The following is a 23,448-nucleotide window of genomic DNA, read 5'->3' as shown; positions in this document are numbered from 1 at the left end:
GACCACAAAGATGATACGAGGCCTGGAGCATCTCACCTGTGAGGAAAGGCTGAGAGACCTGAGTCTGTTCAGCCTGGAGGAAAGAAGACTGAGAGGGGATCTTATTAATGTTTACAAATACCTAAGTGTGGGAGACGGAAGGATATGGCCAACCTCTCTTTAGTGGTTTGTGGGGATAGGACAAAGGGCAATGGCCACAAAATGAAGCACAGGAAGTTCTGCACCAACATGCGAAATAACTGCTTCATGGTGAGGGTGACGGAGCACTGGAACAGGCTGCCCAGGGAGGTTGTGGGGTCTCCTTCTTTGGAGATATTCAAGGCCCGTCTGGACGCCTACCTGGGCAACCTGCTCTAGGGATCCTGCTTTGGCAGAGGGGTTGGACCTGATGATATCTTGAAGTCCCTTCCAACCCCTACAGTTCTGTGATTTTGTTGGTTCTGTGATTCCTTTTGATCTGTTGTTATGCAGGAGTCTCACAAGAGCCATGGGTCCCCCTGGGTCATCCCAAGCAAGGGAAGCCAATAGACTGATGGCTCCCATGGGCCCAGAGCTGCTGTCTCTTCACCGGTGTGTCTAGGAGGGCACAGCTTAGAGGATGTCTCTTCTCCTCCTCCTCTGTCCTTTTTATCTTGCTCACTTCACATGCTGGCGTTGGGCCAGGGCTGTTTGAAGAGCTCCAACACATCAGCCTTTCTCAGGGCAGGGCTGTGAGGGGAAGAAAGGCCAAGAAGCGCACTGTGAAATGATCTGGAAAGGAGAGGAAAATGAAATGGTATTGGCATTGTAAATCAAGAGAAAGGGAAGGAGACTGTTCGGCTGGTGTGGATCATTTTCTAACGCTGGGAATACTATCAGGTCAGTATTTGTGTTTTGAAGGACTGAGTTATCTGTGAGTTGATCGGGAGAAGTTTTATACAAGACTATTTAAACTCCCAGTCTGGTCTGGGCTTTATGAAAAGTATTTTGGAGAGGATTTTTTAAGTCATGCATTAAATCAGAAATGTTTCTGAGACGAAGAGTGCTTCTGCTGTGAGACTATCAATCTAACATGTACATGCTTAATTTGTACCGTGATGCTGATGTCTCAGTTGCTGTGCTGCTATGCACACGTAATTTGTGAGATCTTTGGATTCTCCGTAGTTAAACCACATAAGTGCTGCAAAAGCCTTAAAAGTTTCCAAGCCCATCTGTCCCTGTGGTTTGGCAACAAAATGTCAGAGGCTATAGAGATTTTTAATAGGCATCAGCCATCATTATCATTTGGAAATGCATCCACTTGAAGGGTTCTTTTCTGATTTTTTCTGCACAATTTAGATGGAAAAGCAGTGGAACGTGGCTCTCCTGTTGGATAAACACGAAATCGATATTCAGGGACCTGGATTTTTGACCATGTATTGAGATACACGTCTGGTATGTGATGCAAGGGTGTGAGAGTCTAATCAGGGACAAGAGAGCAGGGGAAAAGCTTTAGACACTCTGGATGTGTTGCCCAAATTCTATCTGCAAGGCTTAATAGAAGTCTGGCCAAACTGAGTGCACCAACTAACCAAAAACCCTCCCCATCTTCTCACCTACTACAAGCAGCTTTAACCTGCATGGCACATCCTGATGTGGGTGAGGTCTGAAATAAGCCATGACCACAGCGGCAGTGCCCCAGGCAAGACAAGCATGTCCTCTGTAAAGCCTTAGCACGTGACGTTTTTTTTTTTCACTTCATCTCTACTCCACTCTAACAACATATTTACTGTGGCAAACACTCCCTCCTTTCTCTCACAGTGGGATCTGCGCCTCTGGTCCCACCATGGTGTGCTGCGTACACAGCTGGGGCTGTTGGGCTGTCTTGCAGTCCCCTGTGGGGCAGTGCTCAGCCACCTGCACGCAGGAGGTGGGTAGAGGTGCCCTTGGCAAAGCTGGCTCCAGCCTCCCCCAGGTTGCATGTGAGACCTTGGTCACAGGGGATATGGGGAGCAGAGCGCTGGCTATGAGATGCGCTGGGCTCTGTCCTGCCATCAGCTCCTGCCCTTGCTTCCTGGGCAGAGCCCATCGCGTGATTTGGTTCTGTGCTGACAAGGGAAGACACTATGCAGTCACGTGTATGGCTTATGTTCTTGAAGAACTTCTGCACAAGCAAATGCATTTATGTGCCTTAGACCATATGCAGAGGAGGGGAGAAATACAAGAAATGGGGGGGGGGGCCGGGGGGGGAACAGCTCAGAGCCCCTAATTGTTTTTTATCTGGTTTTGGTTTTGTTTTGTTGTTTTGTTTTGTTTTTCAGTGCTCTGTGTGTGCACAGCACTGTTTTAGGGGCATGGGTGGGCATCAGTCTGTTTGGTGGTGGTACAGCTGAACCTCAGGCATTGCACAAGGTTATGGGTTGGAAGGGCCCAAATGATCAGGAGTGCACTCCTCTTCTGGCCATGCTTGCTTTGGGGCTCTAGCTGGAATAGTTTTCAGAAAAGAGCTGTGGAGGTTGGTGATCAATTCCATTAGTCTTTGAGCATGGACAATGAGGGCTGTCAGATGCTGCTGACTTGCTGGTATCTAGGATTTCACTTAGGATAATCTGAGTGGAGTGGCCATGGGTGATGACTGTCCCATCTATATGTATCAGTATACAGGAAATGCAGCTAGGTACGACATAAGAGGCTGTGGAGCAAGCAGATCATAGTCAACTGACTACAGTGTCAGTATTTCAGAGTGTTTTTCCAGATGTGTTTTCCTATGTTCGGGCTATAGCGAATTGCCTGTTTGAGCATCAGTGACAAAGTATCCTCCCAAGCTCAAAACACAGTCCCAAGTGATGCTAACAGTGATGGGCAGGGAATTCAGCACAGCTGTGAGATGGAAGGAGGGTTGTTTTCTTCAGAAGCTGTAAGCAATAGGACATGGAAAAGAAAGAATGTGGGTATAGTGTGTTCAAAAAACATGTTTGATTTTGTTCCTGGAAAGACCTTATTCAAGAGTAACACACAGTAAGTATTGCTGTAATGTGATATTTGGGAGCGTTTATTTGGACTTGTGTGTGAATGTTGTGTTCTTGTTTGTGGCTCGTCCTTGAGTTTTGCTGTTTCGCATGATCAGGAAAAGATTTTTCCAAGGTTGCATGCATGTCCATGGAAAGGAAATGCTCCGTTCACACCAAAGAATCCTCAGCCGTGCCTTCTCCCACCTCCTCTTCCAGTGAGTGCTGCCCTTGCTCTACCAGATAGGCATATAGGATCTATTACTTACTTACCTGCTGATGGACTGCTAACAAATGCAATACATTTTGCAAGTGAGAGCTTGAAAGTCTAATTTATAGCCTGTTTGCCAAGATGGAATGGGAAAAAAAGGTTGTATTGTCTTAAATAACAAATCTGAGGAAATTTTTGTCTGCCTGTCCAATAAACAGAAGAGGCTAAATTCATTGCATAATTTCATCATTACAAATGATTCTCCCAGCTCTGTTTCTCTGGTTTCATTTCAAATGACTGTTTGCAGATGTGTGTTTTCTGGAATTAGATACTCAAATTGAGAAGAGAGACTACTGTGGTCATGTGATTTTCCTTAAAAAGGTCAAAAGTTCTATTTGTATCTATTTGGTTTCCTCTGGGTGGATATTTACCAAATCTCTGTGGGTTTCCTGAGAAATTTGTACATTGTGCATTTCTTGAGAAATTTTGAAAACTAGTTGCCTCAAGATAACATACTGCCTTCTTTTTTCAGTTGAAAAGCTTTTTTCCCATATACTAGGAACTTACTGAAAAGTAATTCAAGGTTATTTCTGTCCATAGGAAATATCAGTCATTATTATAAAATTATAAGTCAGGCTATTTTGAGAGTGGCCCTTTCATGTTAGCAAATTTATAAAGATACACTGAAAATGTAAGTTCAGGATAATATGCCAAGGAATCTTAAATAAGGCTGAAAAAGGAATAGAGTCTGGTTAGTGATTTCCTGCATTTATCTCCATGAATCTTCCAAAAATTACTTTGCTGCAATCTGCATTTGTTTTTGTCCCTGGTTTATGGATAAGTATATGGTGAGGCTGTTTTTCCTGAGCTAATATGGTGTTGTATACTTTTCTGTCTTGTTTTTCAGGATCTTATGAGTGTGGAATATGTGGGAAGAAATACAAGTATTACAACTGTTTCCAGACGCATGTGCGAGCGCATAGAGGTATCTCTCTCCTGCTCAAATATTTGGGAATCCTGGGGTAACATTCAAGCTCAAGGAATATTTTTGGGAAGGCTTTGAAGATTGCTCTGCCACTTCTCTGTCCATCACTAATGCTTCTTTTGGGTGGCCTGTTTGTAGGATAATCTTTGTAGCTCTCTGATCTCTGTGGCTCTCCACTCCAGCAGTATTCCTCCTGAAGTTGTGACCAGCCACTGTGCTTGGTGCAGTAGGATAACTGCAGTATTTACTTCACGAGGCTATTTGCGGCATTGCTGCTTGTTGGGAGAGCTGAAAATCACTAAGTCTGTCCTGGCAGATGAAATCGTGTGCCAGCCCCAGGCAGTGTAGACACCTGCCCGAGGTGTTATGATCCACCCCTGCTGTGTCTGGGTGGAGGACAGTTACAGATCAAGGCAAAAAGTTCAGGCAAAATCCGGGACTTCAGGATGTTCATACCTGTGCAGAGGGTTGTTTTTATTCATGGAAAAGGATTACACACAGTAAAACACATCGGGTACTGATGTTTGTTACTATTTATGAATGCCCACATTACAGGCTGCTAAACTGTGTATCTCACTTTGTGCTGGCAGTGGTATGCTTCTGTGTTTTCATGCTAAACATAAAATGATACTTGAAATCATCCCTGTGCCCCTGCTGAGGTCACTCTCCAAATGTATTGTTAACATGAAATTTCTTGTGCTTAGTCAGAAGTGATTTTCTTTTTCCTGAATTTTAAGTCTGGCTACTTTCAAGTTACTTAACTGCAGAAATTGGGAAGTTTTGTTTGTCTGTTTAGTACAATTAGCATAGCATGTATAATTTGGAGAAATACGTATCTAAAATAACAAAACCATAGGGACTTGAAACTAGATCAAAAGCCTTTCAGTGTTTTTATTTTCTTCCACCTGAGTTAAGCACTGAAGTGTGTCAGACTTGTAGGAGCATCTGCGATAACTCATTTGTCACTAGCAATATTAGTGCACTTGGTCTTCCATTAAACATTTGACTGGAATGTCTGAAGGTACATAAGGGAATCTCCCAATGAAAACTGAAAATCCAGGAATAATGAATGCTAATGCAGTGTTAAATCTTAAATGTTTAAACTCTCAGAAGTCAGCAAATGCACAGCTGAAAAGCTAACATGCATCTGAAACTTCTCAGAGTGTACAGTCACATAATAAATCCTTTAATTGCATGGTTGCATAGTTCTCATGTGCTGTTTAACATCATAGAGCTTCTTCCGTATCCTCAGATAGATGCATAATTGGTTTTTGATACTGGTATTTCTTTCTAAATGCCAACAAAACTCCTAGAAGCCCTTTAAATAACTGCTACAAATTAGCTTTGCTCTGAAGCTGAAGCAAAAAATCCATAAAATAATAGTGAGTGGCAACTGTCCCACCCACTATAGGAGAACATCAGGTTTGTGAGTATCTGCGGAACCTGAATATGGTTCCTGGAACATACCGAGTCCTGAGGGAACTGGCAGGTGAAGTTGCTAAGCCACTCTACATCATATTAGAAAAGTTGTGGTGGTCAGGGGAAGTCCCCAGTGACTGGAGAAGCGTAACCCCCATTTTGAGAAAGGGTGAAAAGGAAGATGCAGGGAACTACAGACTGGTCAGCCTCAGCTCTTTGCCCAGAAAGATGATGGAGCAGATCTTCCTGGAAGCCATGCTAAGGGACTTGGAATACAGGTGATGGAGACATCCTGCATGGCTTCGCTAAGGGCAAATTGTGCCTGACTAACTTGGTGGCCTTTTATGACAGATTGACAGCATTGGTGGACAAGGGAAGAGCAACTGATGTCATCTACCTGGACTTGCCCAAAGCCTTTGATATGGTCCCACATGCCATCCGTATCTCTAAATTGGAGAGACGTGGATTTGATGGGTGGACTATTTGGTGGGTAAGGAATTGGATGGATGGCTTCATCTAGAGAGCTGTGGTGAAAGGTTCAATGTGCAGATGAAGACCAGTTATGAGAAGTGTCCCTCAGAGGTCTGTACTGGGACCAGTACTGTTTAATACTTTCATTAGTGACACAAATTGAGTGCACCCTCAGCAAGCAAGTTTGCAGATGACACCAGGCTGTGTGGTGCGGTTGACATGCTGCAGGGAAGGGATGCCATCCAGAGGGACCCATCCAGAGAGGTGGGCCTGTGCCAACTTCATGGAGTTCAACAAGGCCAAGTGCAAGGTCCTGCACCTGGGCCAGGGCAATCCCCTGGACATGGAGCTGTTGGAACAGGTCCAGAGGAGGCCACGAGGATGATCAAGGGGTTGGAGCACCTCTCCTATGGAGACAGGCTGAGGGAGTTGTGATTGTTCAGCCTGGAGAAGAGAAGTCTCTGGGGAGACCTTACAGCAGTCTTCCAGTACCTAAAGGGGGCTATAGGAAAGCTAGAGGGGGACTCTTCATAGGGAGCAGAGTGATAGGACAAGGAGTAATGGCTTTAAACTTAAAGAGGGTAGGTTTAGATTAAATATGAGGAAGAAATTCTTTACTTGGAGGGTGGTGAGGCCCTGTCCCAGGCAGCCCAAGGGATCTGTGGGTGCCCCATCCCTGGCAGTGCCCAAGGCCAGGCTGGATGGGGCTGGGGGCAGCCTGTGCTGGTGGGAGGGGTCCCTGCCCATGGCAGGGGTTAGAACTGGATGGGCTTTAAGGCCCCTTCCAACCCAAACCATTCCAAGATTCTGTGATTCTAATAGTTTGCTGACATACAGAGGGCTTTACTGTCGCCTCACAGCATTGCAATAATTTTATAATAATGATTGCAATATTTAAATTTGGGACAAGAATTGCTTTTATTTTACTTCTCTCCAACAAGCACTGTGGGCTCCTTACTGCAACAGGTATTTGTAGGAGCTGCATTAGTATGAGATCAGCTGCTATTGTGTGATTCACTTTACTTGTAGTTATATATTTATTTACATTGCAAATGAAATTAAGGTATGCATCAAATGGTTTCGATTCATCACCATACACACGTACAATTGATATCCATAGGTTTACCACAAACTCAGCAGAGGCATTGCTTTGCCTTTGGCTTTTTAATGTGTAGTCTTGCCTAAGTCATGCCTAAGTCTTTTTAATGTGTAGCTACAGAAGATGGAAATTTTCAAAGTTTCTATGTGGAAATTTATTAGTAATTTTCATGTCAGCAAAGGAGAAGCACAATTTTTATATGTAAAACTTAGAAAGTGTTGTTTTATCTTGCTGTAAATTGATGCATGCAGCGGTAACATTTAAAGTGCATTAAAATTGCCTTAAGACAATAAAAATCAAAATGGGATATTTATTCTTCTATACTAGTCAACCAGAAATCAAATTGAAAACTTGATGCAACTCTGTAAATGTGATTCTCCCAGAAACAGACCCCAAACTATCTTCTTAAGCAGTTCAGAAGTGTACCTGTCTGCAGACGAATAATGTGCCATTGAATGTACACGTCATGTATATGTCAAAAATAATAGTAAAAAAGAAGGCCTATATGGAGGAAAGCTCTGTGTCCTGTCATCCAGTGAGTGTCAGACACAGCTGAACCAGCAACAATGCTGGAAATAGCAGAAGACTGCAGGACTTAAAATAAATTTTGTTGGAAGATGCTTTTATTGCAACAAGTATCTAAGGTTTTATGTAGAAGCAGTGGCTGGTATTGTCCACCATAGCAAATATGAGATAACCTTGTGGTTATCACTGAGGGTGTGAAACTTCACTCTCCATATTCTCCGTGTGAATCTGCAGTCCACATCCTGGATCAAACCCCAAAGCATTGGCAAGTCAGCTCTTCTAGTTCTGCTTGTCCCTGAAGTACCATGAGTTGATCTCCCTTGGCCTATTCTCTGCAATCATCAGCTGCCAGAAAAGCAGATCCTGGACCTTTTCATCTTTTCATTTTGGCTGGGCAAGGAAAGAGCAGTGGCAGGACCTGGTATTCCCTCTGCACGATGGTTTTTCTGAGCATCAGCCACCACCACATGTCAGACACCCAGTACCTGCCTTTGCCTGAGGGTTTGGCTGATGCAGGATCAGCTCTCCAGCTCAGTGTCAAAATAGCTGAAGCAAGCTCAGGCTGCTTTTCTTCTTGGATGCTTTCTTCCAGGGCTGTTTGGGCCCTCAAGCAGAAATACCTACCTTTTGTTAGGCATTGAAGGATATGCCCCTTCCTCTTGAATAACCCCTCTGCTTTTTGCTTTCTTGTGCTGTTGCTGTGTCACTAACGGGATTTGGGTAGGCCCTGCAGATGGACAGAGCTGGTGATCTAGTGGGATCATCAGCTATCTCCTGTTCTGGGAGAGGAGAAAGGTTCAAACCTGATCAACACAATTACTTTGGGACAGAACAAATGAAAAAGCATCTCTATAGCCAGCCCTGCTGTCCTCAATCAGTGACACAAGTTCTGTTCCCAGGAGGGGAGGTTGAAAGGTCCCAGATTGTCCTTGCTTAGCACTGGGTTATTTCTAAGCTCAGTTTTATGCAGCCTGGTATTGAGGTAGCACCAGTAGCTGGGGAGCTTGGGGCTTGGGGCTGGTGCAGGCATGGGGTCTTTGACCCCTCTCCCTTTTTGTCCTTAATTGTCAGATCATTGGTTTAGCCCACACAAGACCTAAATTTGTTCTCATCCTTTGAGTTGTTCAGTTCCACGTTGACTCTCACTTGGTGACATCTTTAAAGAGTAAAAATCACGTTCTTCTTTGTAGTGATCATTTTCAATAGAAATTTCCTAGATTTTTCTGTATGTGCACCTGCCTACTCTCTGAATATCCATGGCAGAGAAGCTGTGCTGACAGTGACTTTCTTCAGGCTGACTTTTTTTCTTTCATGTGCCTTCAGGAATGGTGGTTTCTTCATAAAAAACTGGGCATTCTCTTAGTTTATTGAGCTTTCTCTATGGTGCTCTGCTTAGCTGCAGGAATTCAGGGAGCAATTGATCTCCTGATACTTGGCAAGTGCTAAGGGTTGAAGTAGCTCTTCGCCAAAGAACTGCCTTGCAGGCTCCCTTTCTGCTTTACTCTGAAAGCCCAGTTGCAGGCATGGGAACCCCAAGTAAAGCTTTTGACTCTGCCAAGAGTCGGGTACATAGGTAAGAATTTTGCTCACTACAGGTTATCTAGGAAGAAATGAAAAGATTGCAAGAAATGCAAAGAAATGAAAAGCTTTTTATCCTGCGCCTCCCCAAAATGCAAAAATAAAAAATAAAAATAAAAAATGTTGGGCTCAAAGGCTCCTTTATGAGCTGCTGTGCAGCCCCACGGGACCAGGCCTCCTTCCTCCCCCTGCAGAGCTGCTGGAGCTGGGCTGGAGCAGAGAGGCTGCAAATTCCTCGTTGCACTGGTGGGCAATGTCCCAGCTGTCAGCATGGACAAACGTTGCCGCGTCACCTACAAGAAACCCAGGCCTCAGAAATGTGTTGCTTACAGTGCTTTTTGTTTAGCTACATGGGGCCTTTCAAGTCATTGGAAGGTTTGGAGTCTCTTCAGGAATTAGTCAGCTAGAAAGTTTTGTTTTGTACGGTTCAGTTGGATTTGAGCAACATGAGCAGCTAAACATCAGCATGGTTTGAGTGAGGAGAATTATTTCACTTTTAGATAACTCAGAAATGGCTGAAATTACTTTATTAGACTTTCAAAAAGTAAATTAAAAAACCTCTGGGCTGAGGCCAAGCAAGCAAGATTTTTACCCAATGGAGAATTCTTCAGAAAGCAAATGAAAGAAAATAGCAAGACTCAAGTTTAACCCTCGCAGGATATATCGCCTCCTCTGTAATAATTGGTGGAAGTTCTCTGTTTCCAGATAAGCTTTTCTGGGCTGAAAGATGATTTTGCTTGAGCTGTTTTTCTTTATTATTTATTGACATTATTTAGTTGCTGCAGTGCCTCCCTGAGAACAGACCGGCTCTCTGTTACCTTTCCACATTGGGTGTGCCAGCTGAGGGCCTGGTACAGCACCTTCAGGGTAGGGTTGTTGACTTCAGGTGAAATTTCTAGTTTAACCAATTGTTTGATAATCTGAAAAATTCTCAGAGCTTCTGGAGTTTTGGGTGGGTGTTTTGCAAGAATGGTTTCTGCATAGTTCCAAAAATACGAAAAGGAAGATGGCTCATTCAAACTGTGAATGTGGAAAAAAGCATTTTTCCTACATGCATGTTTTTGGAGTGTTGAGCTGGAGCAGTTCTGTGACTGAAACAATTTTGAGGTGAGAAGTTGAAAATTAATAGAGAATTAACCATTCTTGAGGAGAAATGGTGGTTTTGAGCTGAAGAAACATGGGTTTCATTTGTATGATTATCTGCTACTGAAAAATCATAGGGTATTTGGGGAAGGCATTTCGCCCTCTGTGCATTTCACACTCCGGCAGATTTTTATAGGAGATGCAGAAAGTTACTTGAGACACAGGAGTTAAGTTGCTTACTTTCCAGCTTTCCTGCTGACCTCCCTACTCTCACTTTTGCAACTTTCTCAGAACTTGGTCTTTTGTTTAAAGCTGTAATTACTTGGTCTCAGCCCAAAGGTGATTTAGAATGGGCTGTTAGGGGATTTTCAGTTTTTTTTTTCTTTTTTTTTTCTTTTTTTTTCTTTTTTTTTTTTTCCATGAAGCCTTTAGTCTATTTTAGGACTAAGACTAACAGCATTTCTTAACACAGCACAGAAATGGCTGCTCTTTAAACCTTTGCGTGTTGCTTGATTCGTGTTATGTTTAACTAAAGTATTTTAAAAGCTATTTAAATGACAGGAATAGTCTGGTGCATGCATACTACATATCTTTTATGGTCTATTTATGTCATTGTCTGTGAACGCCAGAACAGTATTTTGCAGAACTCCATTGTGCCACAGCTAGCTTTCTCCTTGAGTGATAGGTGGTAATTCAAACAAGTAGCAGCTGTGGAAAAATACAGGGGTTTGACTTTCGAGGTTTTGCATATGATACTGAGGCTTTCTAATCTCGCCCCTCAGTTTATGAAATTGTGCCAAATTAATTGCATACTCTTTAATCTTGCTGCCTAGAAAAGTGATCTAATCGGGCAGGTTAATCAGGAAGAAATGTACAAATTCATGAACCCACAGACATTTATTTGTATTCTTTTTAAGAAACAAGAAGGAAATTAAATGCAAACAGTGTTTATTACTTAAGGTTGCAAATTTTAAATTTAAAAATGCTGTGACATTCCACAGCTGTGGTTTTCAGAGTAATGCAAGCATGATTCCAAGAGACATACGGAATATTTTGAAATGTAGTTATGTTATTAGATAACGTGACATACGGTATATGCAGCTTAGGATGAATATGAAACACTTCAAAATGGCTTGGAAGTCCTAATCATTTACGATCCTTGACTTGTAACATAGGGTTTTGTTTTCCAGCTTGCAGCTTTGCCCATTGCATTCATTTAGGGCTTGAACGTAATCTTTGCAGTGTGCTGCTTGCGGTCACACGTGCTACAGTGGAGGGGACTTTCTCTCCCATTTTTTCACGTGTCTTCAGTAAAGCAGGATGGAGTAGCCCCAGGGGGATTCCTGTGGCTCATGGCCCATCTCTCACAGAGGTTTGCCGTTGCAGTTGGAGGAGGGGGCACAGTCTCCAGGGAAGTGGCAGCAGTGCTGGCTGTGGATCTCCCAGGGGAGACCGAGCTGGGTGTGTTGTTCACCATTTGCTTTCCTGGGTTGACAGCATTTGCCCAGGAATTAAGCACATGAGCGATTTCCACAAACCTTCAGCAGAAATTATGAAACGCATGATCATGAGCTCCACGAATAACGCTGGGACCATTAGGTTGTGTCAGTCAGTCCAGGCACACCTCAGCCATGACCCCTCTGCCCTGAGATATATGGCCCCCTACTCCACCACAACCCAGGCTGGCCTGAGACCAGAGGGGTGATGGCAGGGGCTTTCCCAGGGGGGCTGAGGCCGTGCCAGTGAGTGTCCCACAACCTGGTGCTGCCTGTGGGGCCCAAGAGGGCTCTGGATGGAGCACCTCTGCCAGGCTGAGCCAAGCTGGTGGGCAGACCCTGGTGGGCAGACCCTTATGCCCAGCACCTCAATGAAGTCAGCTCCAGGCTCCCAGAGCTGGGGCTCACTCCTCAGAGTCCAGGCTGCTCCCTGGGGTTCAGGGTTGGGGTAGGGGCACCCTTGTAGCCGTCCTGCTTCAAAACCAAGCTTCTGCGACAGTGCAGAAGAAGTTTGAGTGGTGGCAGCCCATGCAGGCATCGTGGCTGCTGTGGTGGGGTGCTGCTGTGTGGGGTGCTGCAACTCAGCTGGAGACGAGCAGTCAAGGTGCTGGGGCAGCTGCAAGGCTGAGTGCTAGTGCTCTCAGACGTGGGGCAGAGTCTGCTGTCAGATCTAAGTGCAGCTCTTTCTCTTTGCAGACACTGAAGCTGCCTCAGGTGAAGGAGCCTCACAAGGCAGTAAGTACTCACGGCGCTGTGTGCGCGTAAAGGGGGGACCGGGGCCTGACGTTTGCGAGCACCGCGGGCGCGCAGGGTGCCCAGGGCGCTCGGCTGGGCGCTCTCCCCCAGCGGCACGGCCGGGACCGGCTGCTCACGGCTCCCGGCCCGGAGCGGCCGGTGCCCGGTGCGGGGAGCGGGGATGGCGAAGATTTCAGGAGCGGGGCCGGGAGGCCCAGGGCCCCTGGGGGCCCTTCCCCGCAGGCTGCGGAGCGGCGGCTCGGCCGGCAGAGGGCGGCCGGCGCTGCGGAGATGGCGGCTGCGGGCGGTGGCGGTGGGCGGAGTGGCGGCGGCAGCCTCACGGATCGGCACGGCCTCCCCCGGCCCGCTGGGAGCGGAGCGGCGAGGCCCGGGCAGCTCCGGGCAGTGCTGACGGGCTGTGGGGTGCCGAGGGGCCGGCCGGAGCCCCGCCGCCCTCCCCATAACACACCCCTTCCGGGCGGCCCCTGGTGTTGCCGACCTCTCCAGCTTGATCAAGTCATGTAGGATTTTTGAAACTCAAACCCACAATTAGGTTCCGTGCCCCCTGGGGAAAGACACTGATGGAGTGGAGGGGTTCAGCATGGGGCCCTCCACTAGGAGTGGGGCTGGTTCAGCCAGGGGATGGGGCAGTGGGGACCTGGTGGCATCGGGAGGACAGATCCAGGCGTGGTGCATGGCGGGAGGATGAGAGGCAGCAGGCGTAAGCTGGAAGAGACATTGAGGCCATGTGTGAGGAAAAGTTTTCCCCCATGCTGTGGAGAAGGTTGTCCAGAGAGGTTGTACCTTCTCCATCCTTGGAGGTTTTCAAGACAAGTCTGAATAAAGCACTGAATAACCAGGTCTGAGCTCAGATCAGACCTGCTTTGAGCAGGATGTTGGCCGGGAGACCTCCTGAGATCTCTAGAGACCTGTATTTTTTCCTGTTAGGTAAGAACCATGGGTTTCACTGAAAAGGTAAGTTACCAGTCTTACCAGACATAGAGGATGGCTTGGAAGTGCCAAACTGACCCTGGTTGGGTTAAAAAGAGAAAAAAAAAAAAAAAAAGAAAAAAAAGAGAGAAGTTAGATAGATAGATAGATAGAAGTTAGATAAATAGCGAAGAATAAAACATAATTAAAAAGTACAACCACACAACCTTTTTTAAACTGCTGTTTCATCAGTCCCATTCTGTGTGATAGGTGAAGAGTTGGAAATGAGCATGGGTGAGTCCCGGCGTTCTGCCTGCAGGAGGCAGGGCTGACTACTCTGTGCAGGAGTGAAGGTCCTCAGCCCCTTTCCTTCCCTGGGTAGTGCCCAGCCATCGCACAGTGTGTATCTCCTCCTCATGCGCACTGGGCAGGAGATGGGCTCTACAGATGGGCCCTTTCAGGCCCCCTGTGACATAGGGTCTGCAGATCCAGGCAGAGAATGGAGGCTCCTTTGCAGACTCACGTTGTTTCTTGTTCCATAGCTGCCATGCTGCCTGTTGTTGTTTCACTTAGCCCGAGTCTTTCCAGGCTCCTCTTGCCCCCTTGCTTGAATTTTGGCATGTTTTTTCTATAAGTCAGCTTTCCCCTTCTTACCTGTCAAAGAAATGTTTTTGGCTGAGATAGAGTGAGGAATAGAGAATAAGAGGGGAAAAGTGTGAGGGTTTGTGCCCCTGCTGTGTGAGCAAACCCCACACTGAGCTATAGAAGGATTTATGTGGATAATAACTGCCTCTTGTGGTTGGTGGCTGCATCTCGGGCTGGAGAGAATGGAAGGTCACGGGCAAAAAAAATCACTGGGAGAAGGCAGTGACAAGAAGCTTCTCCTTACACCAGGTTTCAGAGGAGCTGCCTGGGTGGCAGTGGAGGTATATCAGCGAGCAGTAAGAATGGCAGGGAATGCTTCTGTCTTTATGCAGGGCTGTACGAGTGCCCCTGTGCCATCCCCAATGCACGAGTTACTGAACCCCATTTAACCTACCGCGCTCAATGCTCTCCCAAAATAGTCTCACCTAGCTGAAGAGCTGGAGGCAAGACCAAGCCACCAGAGCAGGGAGTTGGTGAGTGCTGAGGGAGGCCTCTGCAGCCATCCAGTGCCATGGAAGACCAGCTGTGCGTGTCACCTGCCTTTCAGCTTGAATGTGAAACTGCTCAGCCAGTGCTGCTGTTCCTAACTGCAGATGGTTGTAATTTCCTGATAAAGTCATCTTCCTCTTCCCCTCCTTGCTGCTGCAATGAAATAATTCAGCTGTCTTCTTTCTTCCCTGTGCCCTCTCCTCTGGAGCTGGATTAAATCCCTAGCCTACCCTGGTTGCCTATGCATGGCTCTTCTCTTTTTGCTCAATGGCACTCTTGTTTTCTTGTCGTTCTGTTTGCTCATCATATATTTTAAGAATTTTATTTATCTTTCCTTTCCTGCTATTTTTGTTTTGCCTGCTCTCCAGTGCTATTCCTCTGTGACCCGATCTGTTTATACCCCTTCTGTTACAGACGTCTGTATTGTCCAAATCTTCCTTTGCTATTTCTATCGTGTTGGGAACCTCTAGACTCTTGGGCTCTGCAGACATGGTTTTCTGCCTTACAAAATGTCTCAGTATTTAACGGATACAACAAGATCTTGTTTTCTCTCATGTTTCTCCATGGATCCCTGTGGCATAGATTGCATCCATCCAGAACTGGTGTTGATGAGGGTCTTCTTTGCCCGGCACTGGGTCCTGCATGTTTCTAAAAGCCTTTGTCTCCACAGTGACTTTCTGAAGGCAGCTGTTACTCACAGCCCCAGCGGGTACCTGGGGGGGCTTGGTGAAGCTCCTCCTGTCTGTGGGTAGTGGGGAGACATCTCAGCTGGGCCTCTGCAGACTGCAGCGAGGGCACTGTGGCTGGGTCCCAGGCCTCCTGGAGCTGCGGTGGCGGTTAGCAGCGTCGTGTCATGTGGACTTACCCCAGAGCAGTGACCTCCTGGGAGGCGACATCCGCGTCGTGCCAGGTCATGCACGAGTTGTGCTTGGCCTGCTCCGGGCATGAGGGGTGAAGCTGTGAAGTAACGTGCCCGTGCCTTCAGGGCTGAAGGACTGAGGTAGGAAGGGACTGCTGCAGGCAGGGCTGGCCCGGCCTTCTGTGGGGAGAAGGGAGCCATGGGGCAACCTGGGGTGCAGCTGAGGCCAGTTGTTAGTTTGCTGCCTGCTTAGAGAGGAGACATTGGTGTTTAGACTTTCCAGCTGGGAAGGCACTTTGAAGGCTCCCTCCCTCGAGGAAAAACTGTTGGTTATTTGCAGCCTTGGCATGTTAGTCTATAGATTGTGTCTCTGGGACTCACTTTTCTGTCTTGGATCCGTTCTCAAAGTGACAAAGATCTGTGGTACTGAGGAGAGGGCAGTGCTCTTGGGGACACAGTTGCATGACTTTGGGAGCAACTTTTTAGCCTTGGCTCAGGATCCAAGACCAGAATTCCCACATGTAGAGTGAAGAAAACAATGCAACCCGCAGTGCTAATGTGTTAATAAAAAGGATTGTTGAGCTGTTACCAACTTTGATTGACAGGGAGGAAGGGAGGAGAGGTTTGGAAAAAAAAAAAAGTTTGATACTTTTTCCTAGGCAGGGATGACCAATTTGACATCTAGGTCACTGACTTCCTACAGAAGGGTCTGGCAGTCTTTCCTGAGATGCTTTTATCTCTCTCTTGTTTGCTCCAGACTTTTCAAAGTCCTCGGGAAGAAGGTGATTGTACTACATCTGCACCATCATTTTCCATGGAAATTCCATTCGTGTTTCAGGGAGTTACAAACTTTGTAAAAACAATCACCCTCCTGCTGCTCACATACCATGGGAAATTCTTGGCAACCTGAGAGATAGCTAAATAAAGCCACTGGCAAGCAGGGGTCCGCAAACCCTGCCCCAGCAGGGACATTGTGCCAGGGACACGGCTGTGGGCAGCGTCACCTCGGATGTGACCACGTCTGTGCACTGTGCTGGGTTGTGGGCAGGTTGTGTTCAGTGTGCACATCTCAGGCTGGGGACAACAGTTGTAAGAGCTGGGCTGTCACCAGGGTTGGATGAGCAGTCCTACCCGAGCCAGTGCCTAAACTGGCTTAGGAGGAAAACCCAGGATGGGCTCCATGCTGCCAGCTCCTGCTGGGCTCATCCGCAGTGGAGGGGAGGGAGGTAGAGAAGTCTGAGCATACCCCTTTCTCCAGTTAGCATAGCTGTGTTCTGAAACTCTGCTACAAATCATGGGTAATAGTAGTCAGGCTGTTGGGTTTTGGTATTACTCTTCTGTAGGAAAGAAGAACTTGCATATAAGAACATGTGCAGTGCAACCAGAATTGGCTTGCAGAGCTCAGAGTTAGACTGTCAGTTTTACGGTTGCTCATGAAACCTTAATTAATCCTGGGACTGGGTAAGGATTTAAGCTCTTGTCAACATGCTCACTACTGCTTTTTCTAATGGTGTCTCTGCCTCTTTGGACCAGCATATGACAGAATTAAAAGGTTGCTCTGGCAACTGCTAATACAGCACTTGCCTGATTACAACTTACCAATGGCTTTTTAATATCTGTTTTCAAAATACCATATGTTAATAAATGCAGCCAGCAGTTCTACTAGTTCCTGGTATGTCTAAGCCTTTTGCCTGGGCGAGCCTTAGATCGCCCACAGAGGAGTTCTGCAGGCAGGAGGGGAACAGCAGAGCGAGAGCAAGCAACTTGCCAGAGGCAACCAGCGGGCGAGTGGCAAAGGAGGAGAGTGCAAGTCTCCAGGCTCGCAGCCCAGTCCCTGTCTGCCAGACACAGCCTCATGCTGTTGGATTGCATTTCTGTGCCTTGTGAGAGAAAGCAGAACAGCAAGCACGTAGAGCAGAGTGGGGGAAGAATTACCAAAGGATGAAGGTTTCTTAAAGTGTAGTTGGAATATTAGCTTTGCATATGGCTGTTTGGCTATCTGAGACTTCATAAGTGTTCCTCTTCTCGAGGGAGAAGTCTTGAGTGTGATGGAGCAGTGCTTAATACCAAGGGGAATAGTATTCCTGGAAGTTTTTAAAGAAATGCTGTTAGAAGTGGGAAGAATCAGGAAGAAGTGATTTCAGGAGCATTTCATCTCCAGCGTGTCAATCAGTTTGGCTGAGTCCAGAGGAGTTCACTGATAGTGTGGTTGGCTTTGTTCTCCTGCCATGGTAAGAACTTTTTTGAAGACCATGACGTCCAAGATGTAGTAGTTTAAAAGCAGGTATTGCTCACAGCCAGTACGAGCCATGAAAGTGAAGTCTGCTCTGCTAGGCTGTTAGCATGCCACCAGCCAGTTATTCTGTGATTTGCTGCAAAATAACATGAAAAAGAAGTTCCCCTCAAACAACCCAGTTCAAATAGTTCACCTGCTTTCATTCCTAGCAGTGTTGCAGTTTGTTACTATGACAAATATGTGACATTTGCTGGAGGTTTGAAGACCACTAATGGTTGTTTTCTGGCAGATCCTGTTCTTTCTGCCTCCATCTCATTCTTTTGTTTACATGCAGTTCTGTTTAAGAGGCTAAGCTGGGTTTTGTGCTGTTTTTTTAAAAGCAGATCCTTTGTGCTCACACTGCCAATAGGTTACTCCTACGCAGCTCTTCAATGGACTCCACCGTATGGGAGAAGCCTGAGAGCCCAGTGTACAATTCCTGTCTGTAAACCCAGACCATCACTTGCCTGGCAGCTCCTTCACTTGTGCCTTAAATTCTAGCAGAAATGGGAAGCAATTTTCCTAGTCCCTTTGTGCTTCTTGTGGCCAGCCCCGTAGTTTGAAAAATCATGAGCTGGATGAATGAATTCCAGCAGTATTCCCACAGAATTCCAAGACTGATCCCAAATAACACAACTTGTTTTTCCTTTATGCCTGTTGACCTTCCTGTTGTCTTGGAGCCCATTTTTCCTGTTTGCAAAGAATTTTTGAAAGAATCTCACAGGTGATGATATTTACCAAATATTTCAGACAGAAATTCTCAGCCTAGAGCAATTTTTTAATGTATTATGCATTGCTTTCCCTTTTGAAGTGTGTTGCTTTATTGCATTGGGGGTACAAAAATTTTGTAATTGAAGTCTTACACAGATGCTGGTGTCCTACAGAGAGGAAAACCGAGATCTGTCTTCCATGAAGACAGCACAGCTGGCAATATGAAGAGTTCTTGAGTTTTTCTGTACAGTCCAGGCTTTAGCATCTCTGCAACTCAAAACTGGCCATTAAGAAGAGATTGATAAATGGATGGACTGCGTTCTCCTCTCCTCTTGAGTGACAGACTGGGGTAGAGACCAGAACCATACTGCTTGTTATAAAATGCTGAGAAGCATTTCAGCTCAAATTCTTCCAGTTCTACCAGTGCAATTGAGGGGAAGAAAAGCCAGTTGACACATTTTCCATGTACACTGAGTGGCACGCCAAGGAAGGTGGCGAAGTACGGTATCTGCTGTGGTGCTGCAGTGTTAAAAATAGCTGCAGGTATAAGGTTGGGTATCTTTGTAATACAGAGGTACCAAAGAGGTACAAAGGGCCTTCAGAAGAGATCATTGTCCCAGCTGTGCACGTGGTGAAGCAGGCAGGATAACCCTGTCTTCCTCAGGTGTTTGTATTTCTGGATGTTGCCATCACTATCCCTGGTTCAGAGCTTGACTCCAAGCTTGGGCTTCACCATAGCCTAGAGGAAAGCATGTGCCTACGGTACAGCAGGGCCAGCTGCCTGCTCATGTCTCGGAATTTATTTGAAAAAGCAATGAAAGGTTAGAAACAAGGATTTGGGCTGGAATATGTCTTGCAGACATTAACTGTGGAGGCATAGTGCCACTGCCTCTCGCATGTGCAAAAACATTTTGAGGGTTGTGAATTTACACCATTAAATTAATATATTAAAAATGAAGGTTTTCTTGTCCACACCTTATATGTGCAGGATATAGTGATTTTAATGTTCTGACTAGAGCTGGAAGGATATGTAAATGGTTTGCTAGTGTTAATCTAAGGTTAAGGAAGAATATTTGGCATCTACATTTCTTCATTAATTTTAAATATTCAAATTTGCAACCTTAATGTTTCCATAAAGTAAATTTTAGCTTTTGATTTCCTCTAACTTTTTTGAGGGTAACAGAGCAAAAAATGGGAAGTTCCACTGTTGTGCTTGGTAAAACTTACTAATGCCTTACACAATTAAAAGCCTAATGTAAAAGATGTGTGTGTGTGCACACCCACGTACACATGCCAAAGTGAACAGTTAGTCATTTACAACTTTGATTAATTTTTCCAATGTTCTTATTTAGTAATACTCCTGCCCCTTGGGGAAAACTATAAAAATGGATTTTATTTTTTAATGCGTTTGCATTTTAAATAGGTAAAGTCTCTTTAGATTCCCATTTGCCTAACAAGTAGATGAATATGTTCATCTTCAAATTTAAATGACCAATGGGCTGAGACCAAGAACGATAAATTTCTGTGCAGGAGGACATTAAGAAAATAATAAGGAACTCCATCTACAGTGTGAAGGAAATTTTGGCTTGTAAGCCTGGCGTGTGTTCCCTCGGTGCAGTTTTTGCCTTTCACAAGAGCGTGTTTCTTCGCAGCTCATGGGCTGGGGTCACTCCTGTTCCCCCCAGAGCTTGTGGCAAGGCACAGTGCTGTCCGTGGCACCATGACACAGGTTACTGATGTCTTGCTCCCATAATCTCTTTCCCTGAGTACATTGCACACCAGGAATGGCACAGGGAGGGAACCAGAACCAATGTTTGCTGCTTTGGAGCCTTCACGTTGCCACACAGACATCTTTGTTGAGGCTGGGTGAAGTAGGTACAGCTCCTGGCCCTGCCTTTTAGTAGAGTAAATTGGATCTCACTCTTCTGACATCACTCTGTAAAGCTAAGGGCTCGTTCAGATGCTCTCGTTTGGGGTATCCTGCTGGGTGTCTTTCCTTACAAGCATGTAAGGTGTGCTCTGGAGCATGGCACACAGGAGGATGTGATGTTTGTGCAAGTGCTGCAGTTCCATAACTCTAGAAAGGAACAGTTGCTTTCTGCGTAGTTTTAGTCTAAGGTTTTAGAAAAGAAGGTTTCAAGTTTTCTATTAATCTCCAAACATGATCTTATACAGAAAATTGTTAATACACCCATAAAAAATAAATTCTTCTGCTTTCCTGGATACTGACAAAGTAGACGATGTTTACTGAAATTTGGCTGTTAATACCTTGTGAGAAATCTCTTACACAGTTCCTAGGCAGCAAAATTGATGAAAAAATATATTTATTTTAATAAAAAAGGGCAAGAAATATAGTAATTCCAAACTGTTCCATTCGTCCATCAGTCTGTCTTGAAAATGCCAGGAGAACTTTTCTGAAGATAGGATTACATCCCTCCCACATTTGTTAGGAAGCAATACCCTTTCCAGCTTTCAACATGGATTGAAATTTAGCAGTGGAAAAGGTATACAAACAGCAATGTCATTAATTATTCCAAATTCTTCTTTCAGCTAGCACCTTTGTCTGCTGAGCTGCATGTTGGCATTTCAACAATGTTTTATCTGAATAACAGAAAAAATATATTTTAAGCATTTTTACAATTTATTAAAACACTACCCCAAACATTTTTAAAGCCAAGACAACAATCCAGCAGTGCAGCGGTCTGCACTGTTGACTAATCCAGCTTAGCTCACCACAGTTCTCAGTATTTTCACTTCAAAACCAGGAAGGGCAGAACAATGCAATGGTTACCTTCTTAAAATTTCCTCCTTTCAACCTGACATAAAGGTTAGAGGCCTGGATTACCGTAGACAATTGTAGAGAATTTATTATCCCATTTTATTTTAGTTTGATCTTGGTCCTCATGAAGGTTTAGGAAGCCAGGATTTGTTCTTTGCTGCTGCTCAGTCATTTAACTATCACTTTTCCTTTCCACTTTGGAAACTATGCATGAATCCTATGAATCCTCATCTGGAAATCACAGTAAGAACAAAATTTCTGGTCAAGGACAAATGTGTACAAAAAAAGTCAAGATGAGATTTGTTTTCCTTAATGCAACTCTTGGTGCTACATCATTTAATCTACACAGTTGTGAGGCAGATGAGTAGAGTATATTCCCAGTCAGACCTTAAGCTCCTTTTGATTTCAGAGGAATTTAAATTAAAATGGCCCATCTCGTATCTTGTGCAAAATTCCATAATGTGATCTGAACTGAGTTTTTCACTTGTGGAGATTCGGCATCCCTTTTAATGTAAAAAATAATAATAAATCTTACTGCCTCACAAGTTAGGTATGTACAAGTACACCTGATTTTTAATTATGCAAAATTGATGCTGTTCATTGTTAAAATTCTGGTAGTAGAACATTAACACTCTCTTTCTGACATTCTTTATCTTGCACTGAGTTACAGTTTAAATAAAAAGAATCCAGCACTCCCCTGAAGTGACACCAGAATGAAAAAGCATGAAACCAGACCTGCTGGTGTTAATTATACTGTCTGGTGTGCCTGATTTGTGTCATGGAATCCGAACATTCTGTTAATAGTGCTGATTTTGGGCATAATTACAGAATGCCATAATACTTTCACTTTAAATTGGTGGTATTTGCTGTCTGTTTTGATTCAAATTAAACGTACTTTTAAGTGTGGAAGAAGGAAACTCATTGATGTGTAGCAGCCTGGGGACTCCTGGGAAGTCTTTTCTGTCCCACCATCCAGTGAGCAGTACCCAGACACTTTTCCTCCAAAGGTAAAAAACAAAACAAAACAACAACCACCACCCGTATGTGATCGTGAGACTATGATGAACAGGGGGCTGTCTTTCAGAAGTGGTTATGGGATATTCTCTGTATGGAATCTCCTGCTAGTCTGGCATCACGCTCCCTGACCTGGAAGGATTACATCCAGCTCCAGAGGGTCTGTATTGAAAACCATCGTGTCGGCTGACACGTGGTTTGGATAAAGCATTACGGAATTCATGGACCTCACTGGCTGCCTACTTGAAAGCAGCTTGTAAAGCACCATGAGGTGACGCCAGGCCTGTAGCTGCTGAGTGCGCCTGCAGCAGCTGCTCGCAGGAGTCAGGACTGGGCTCTGAAATGCTGCACTGAGAACCTGAGCACACGCCGGTGGCTCTGTGCCCTTTCGCATGTTGTTGAGCCCTTCACCAGCCCACAGCTCACAGCCTGCACCATTTGTTGGTTATTTCAAGGGGTTTGACCTGGCTGTGTCAGGTTTTGTGATTACCTTTTCTTGGCTTGTTAAGTTAGGACACCCTTTGAGAAGCACGTGAAGCACCAGGCCAGTGCATGTCTGAATGTCTTTTGTGTTTCCGACAAAGGCCAAATGTTTGTGGGAAAGAAGGAAGTGATCATGAAATGAGTGATCTTGGAATAGTTTGCCCACAGGGAAGTTTTTTTCCTAACCCCCACTTAGGAGCTGGCTTGTGCATTTGTGTGAGGGTTTCTGTCCTTTCCAAATTTCTGGATTTTATTATTATTTAATCCTTACTAATATAACTTGGGATACTTTAATCCCCTTCAGGGGTTGCTGCTGACTTTGGGCTCACTCCTGCTCCCTTTCCAAGGAATTTTGCCATTAGACACCTTTGAGTTGAGCTCTGATGTAGATTGCCATGGATTTTACTGGCAACTCTCTACTTGGCTGTAAAATGCAGGTGTAAAGCTCATAACTTCAGTGCTGCAGCACAATTTGAATGAGGAGTAGATGTAGGTCTGCTGGCAGCATGCTGTGTGTCTGCAGGCATGCATGTTACCTCTCCCCCCTGCCAGTCAATCATCTAGAAGGAAGCTCCTGAAGATGCTGGGGGCTAGGTCAGAAGATTGCCTTGAATCTGTGTGGGGAATATTCTGGGAGCTTAGGAAGCCATACATGTGTTCCTTTCCTTCCAGGTGCCCCTCAGGCTGCTAAAAGG

At 45.3% G+C, this 23,448-nt stretch overlaps 1 protein-coding gene across 9 annotated transcripts in view; it reads left to right on the top strand.

Annotated features, from left to right (window-relative positions):
- The window catches only part of ZNF618 (zinc finger protein 618), a 154,336-nt gene that overhangs the window by 85,887 nt on the left and 45,001 nt on the right, over positions 1-23,448 (top strand). For 7 of the 9 annotated variants that reach the window (XM_035341577.1, XM_035341576.1, XM_035341570.1 and 4 more), the window contains exons 4-5: positions 4,085-4,162; positions 12,530-12,568. In XM_035341577.1, coding sequence (XP_035197468.1) covers positions 4,085-4,162; positions 12,530-12,568 — 117 coding nt within the window. The remainder of the gene's footprint in view (positions 1-4,084; positions 4,163-12,529; positions 12,569-23,448) is intronic. The other 2 variants (XM_035341574.1, XM_035341575.1) reach the window with 1 other exon arrangement.

This window comes from Oxyura jamaicensis, chromosome 17 (genome assembly GCF_011077185.1).
Source record: "Oxyura jamaicensis isolate SHBP4307 breed ruddy duck chromosome 17, BPBGC_Ojam_1.0, whole genome shotgun sequence".
Classification (NCBI taxonomy): Eukaryota; Metazoa; Chordata; class Aves; order Anseriformes; family Anatidae; genus Oxyura; species Oxyura jamaicensis.
This window is presented reverse-complemented; position numbering and strand designations above follow the sequence as displayed.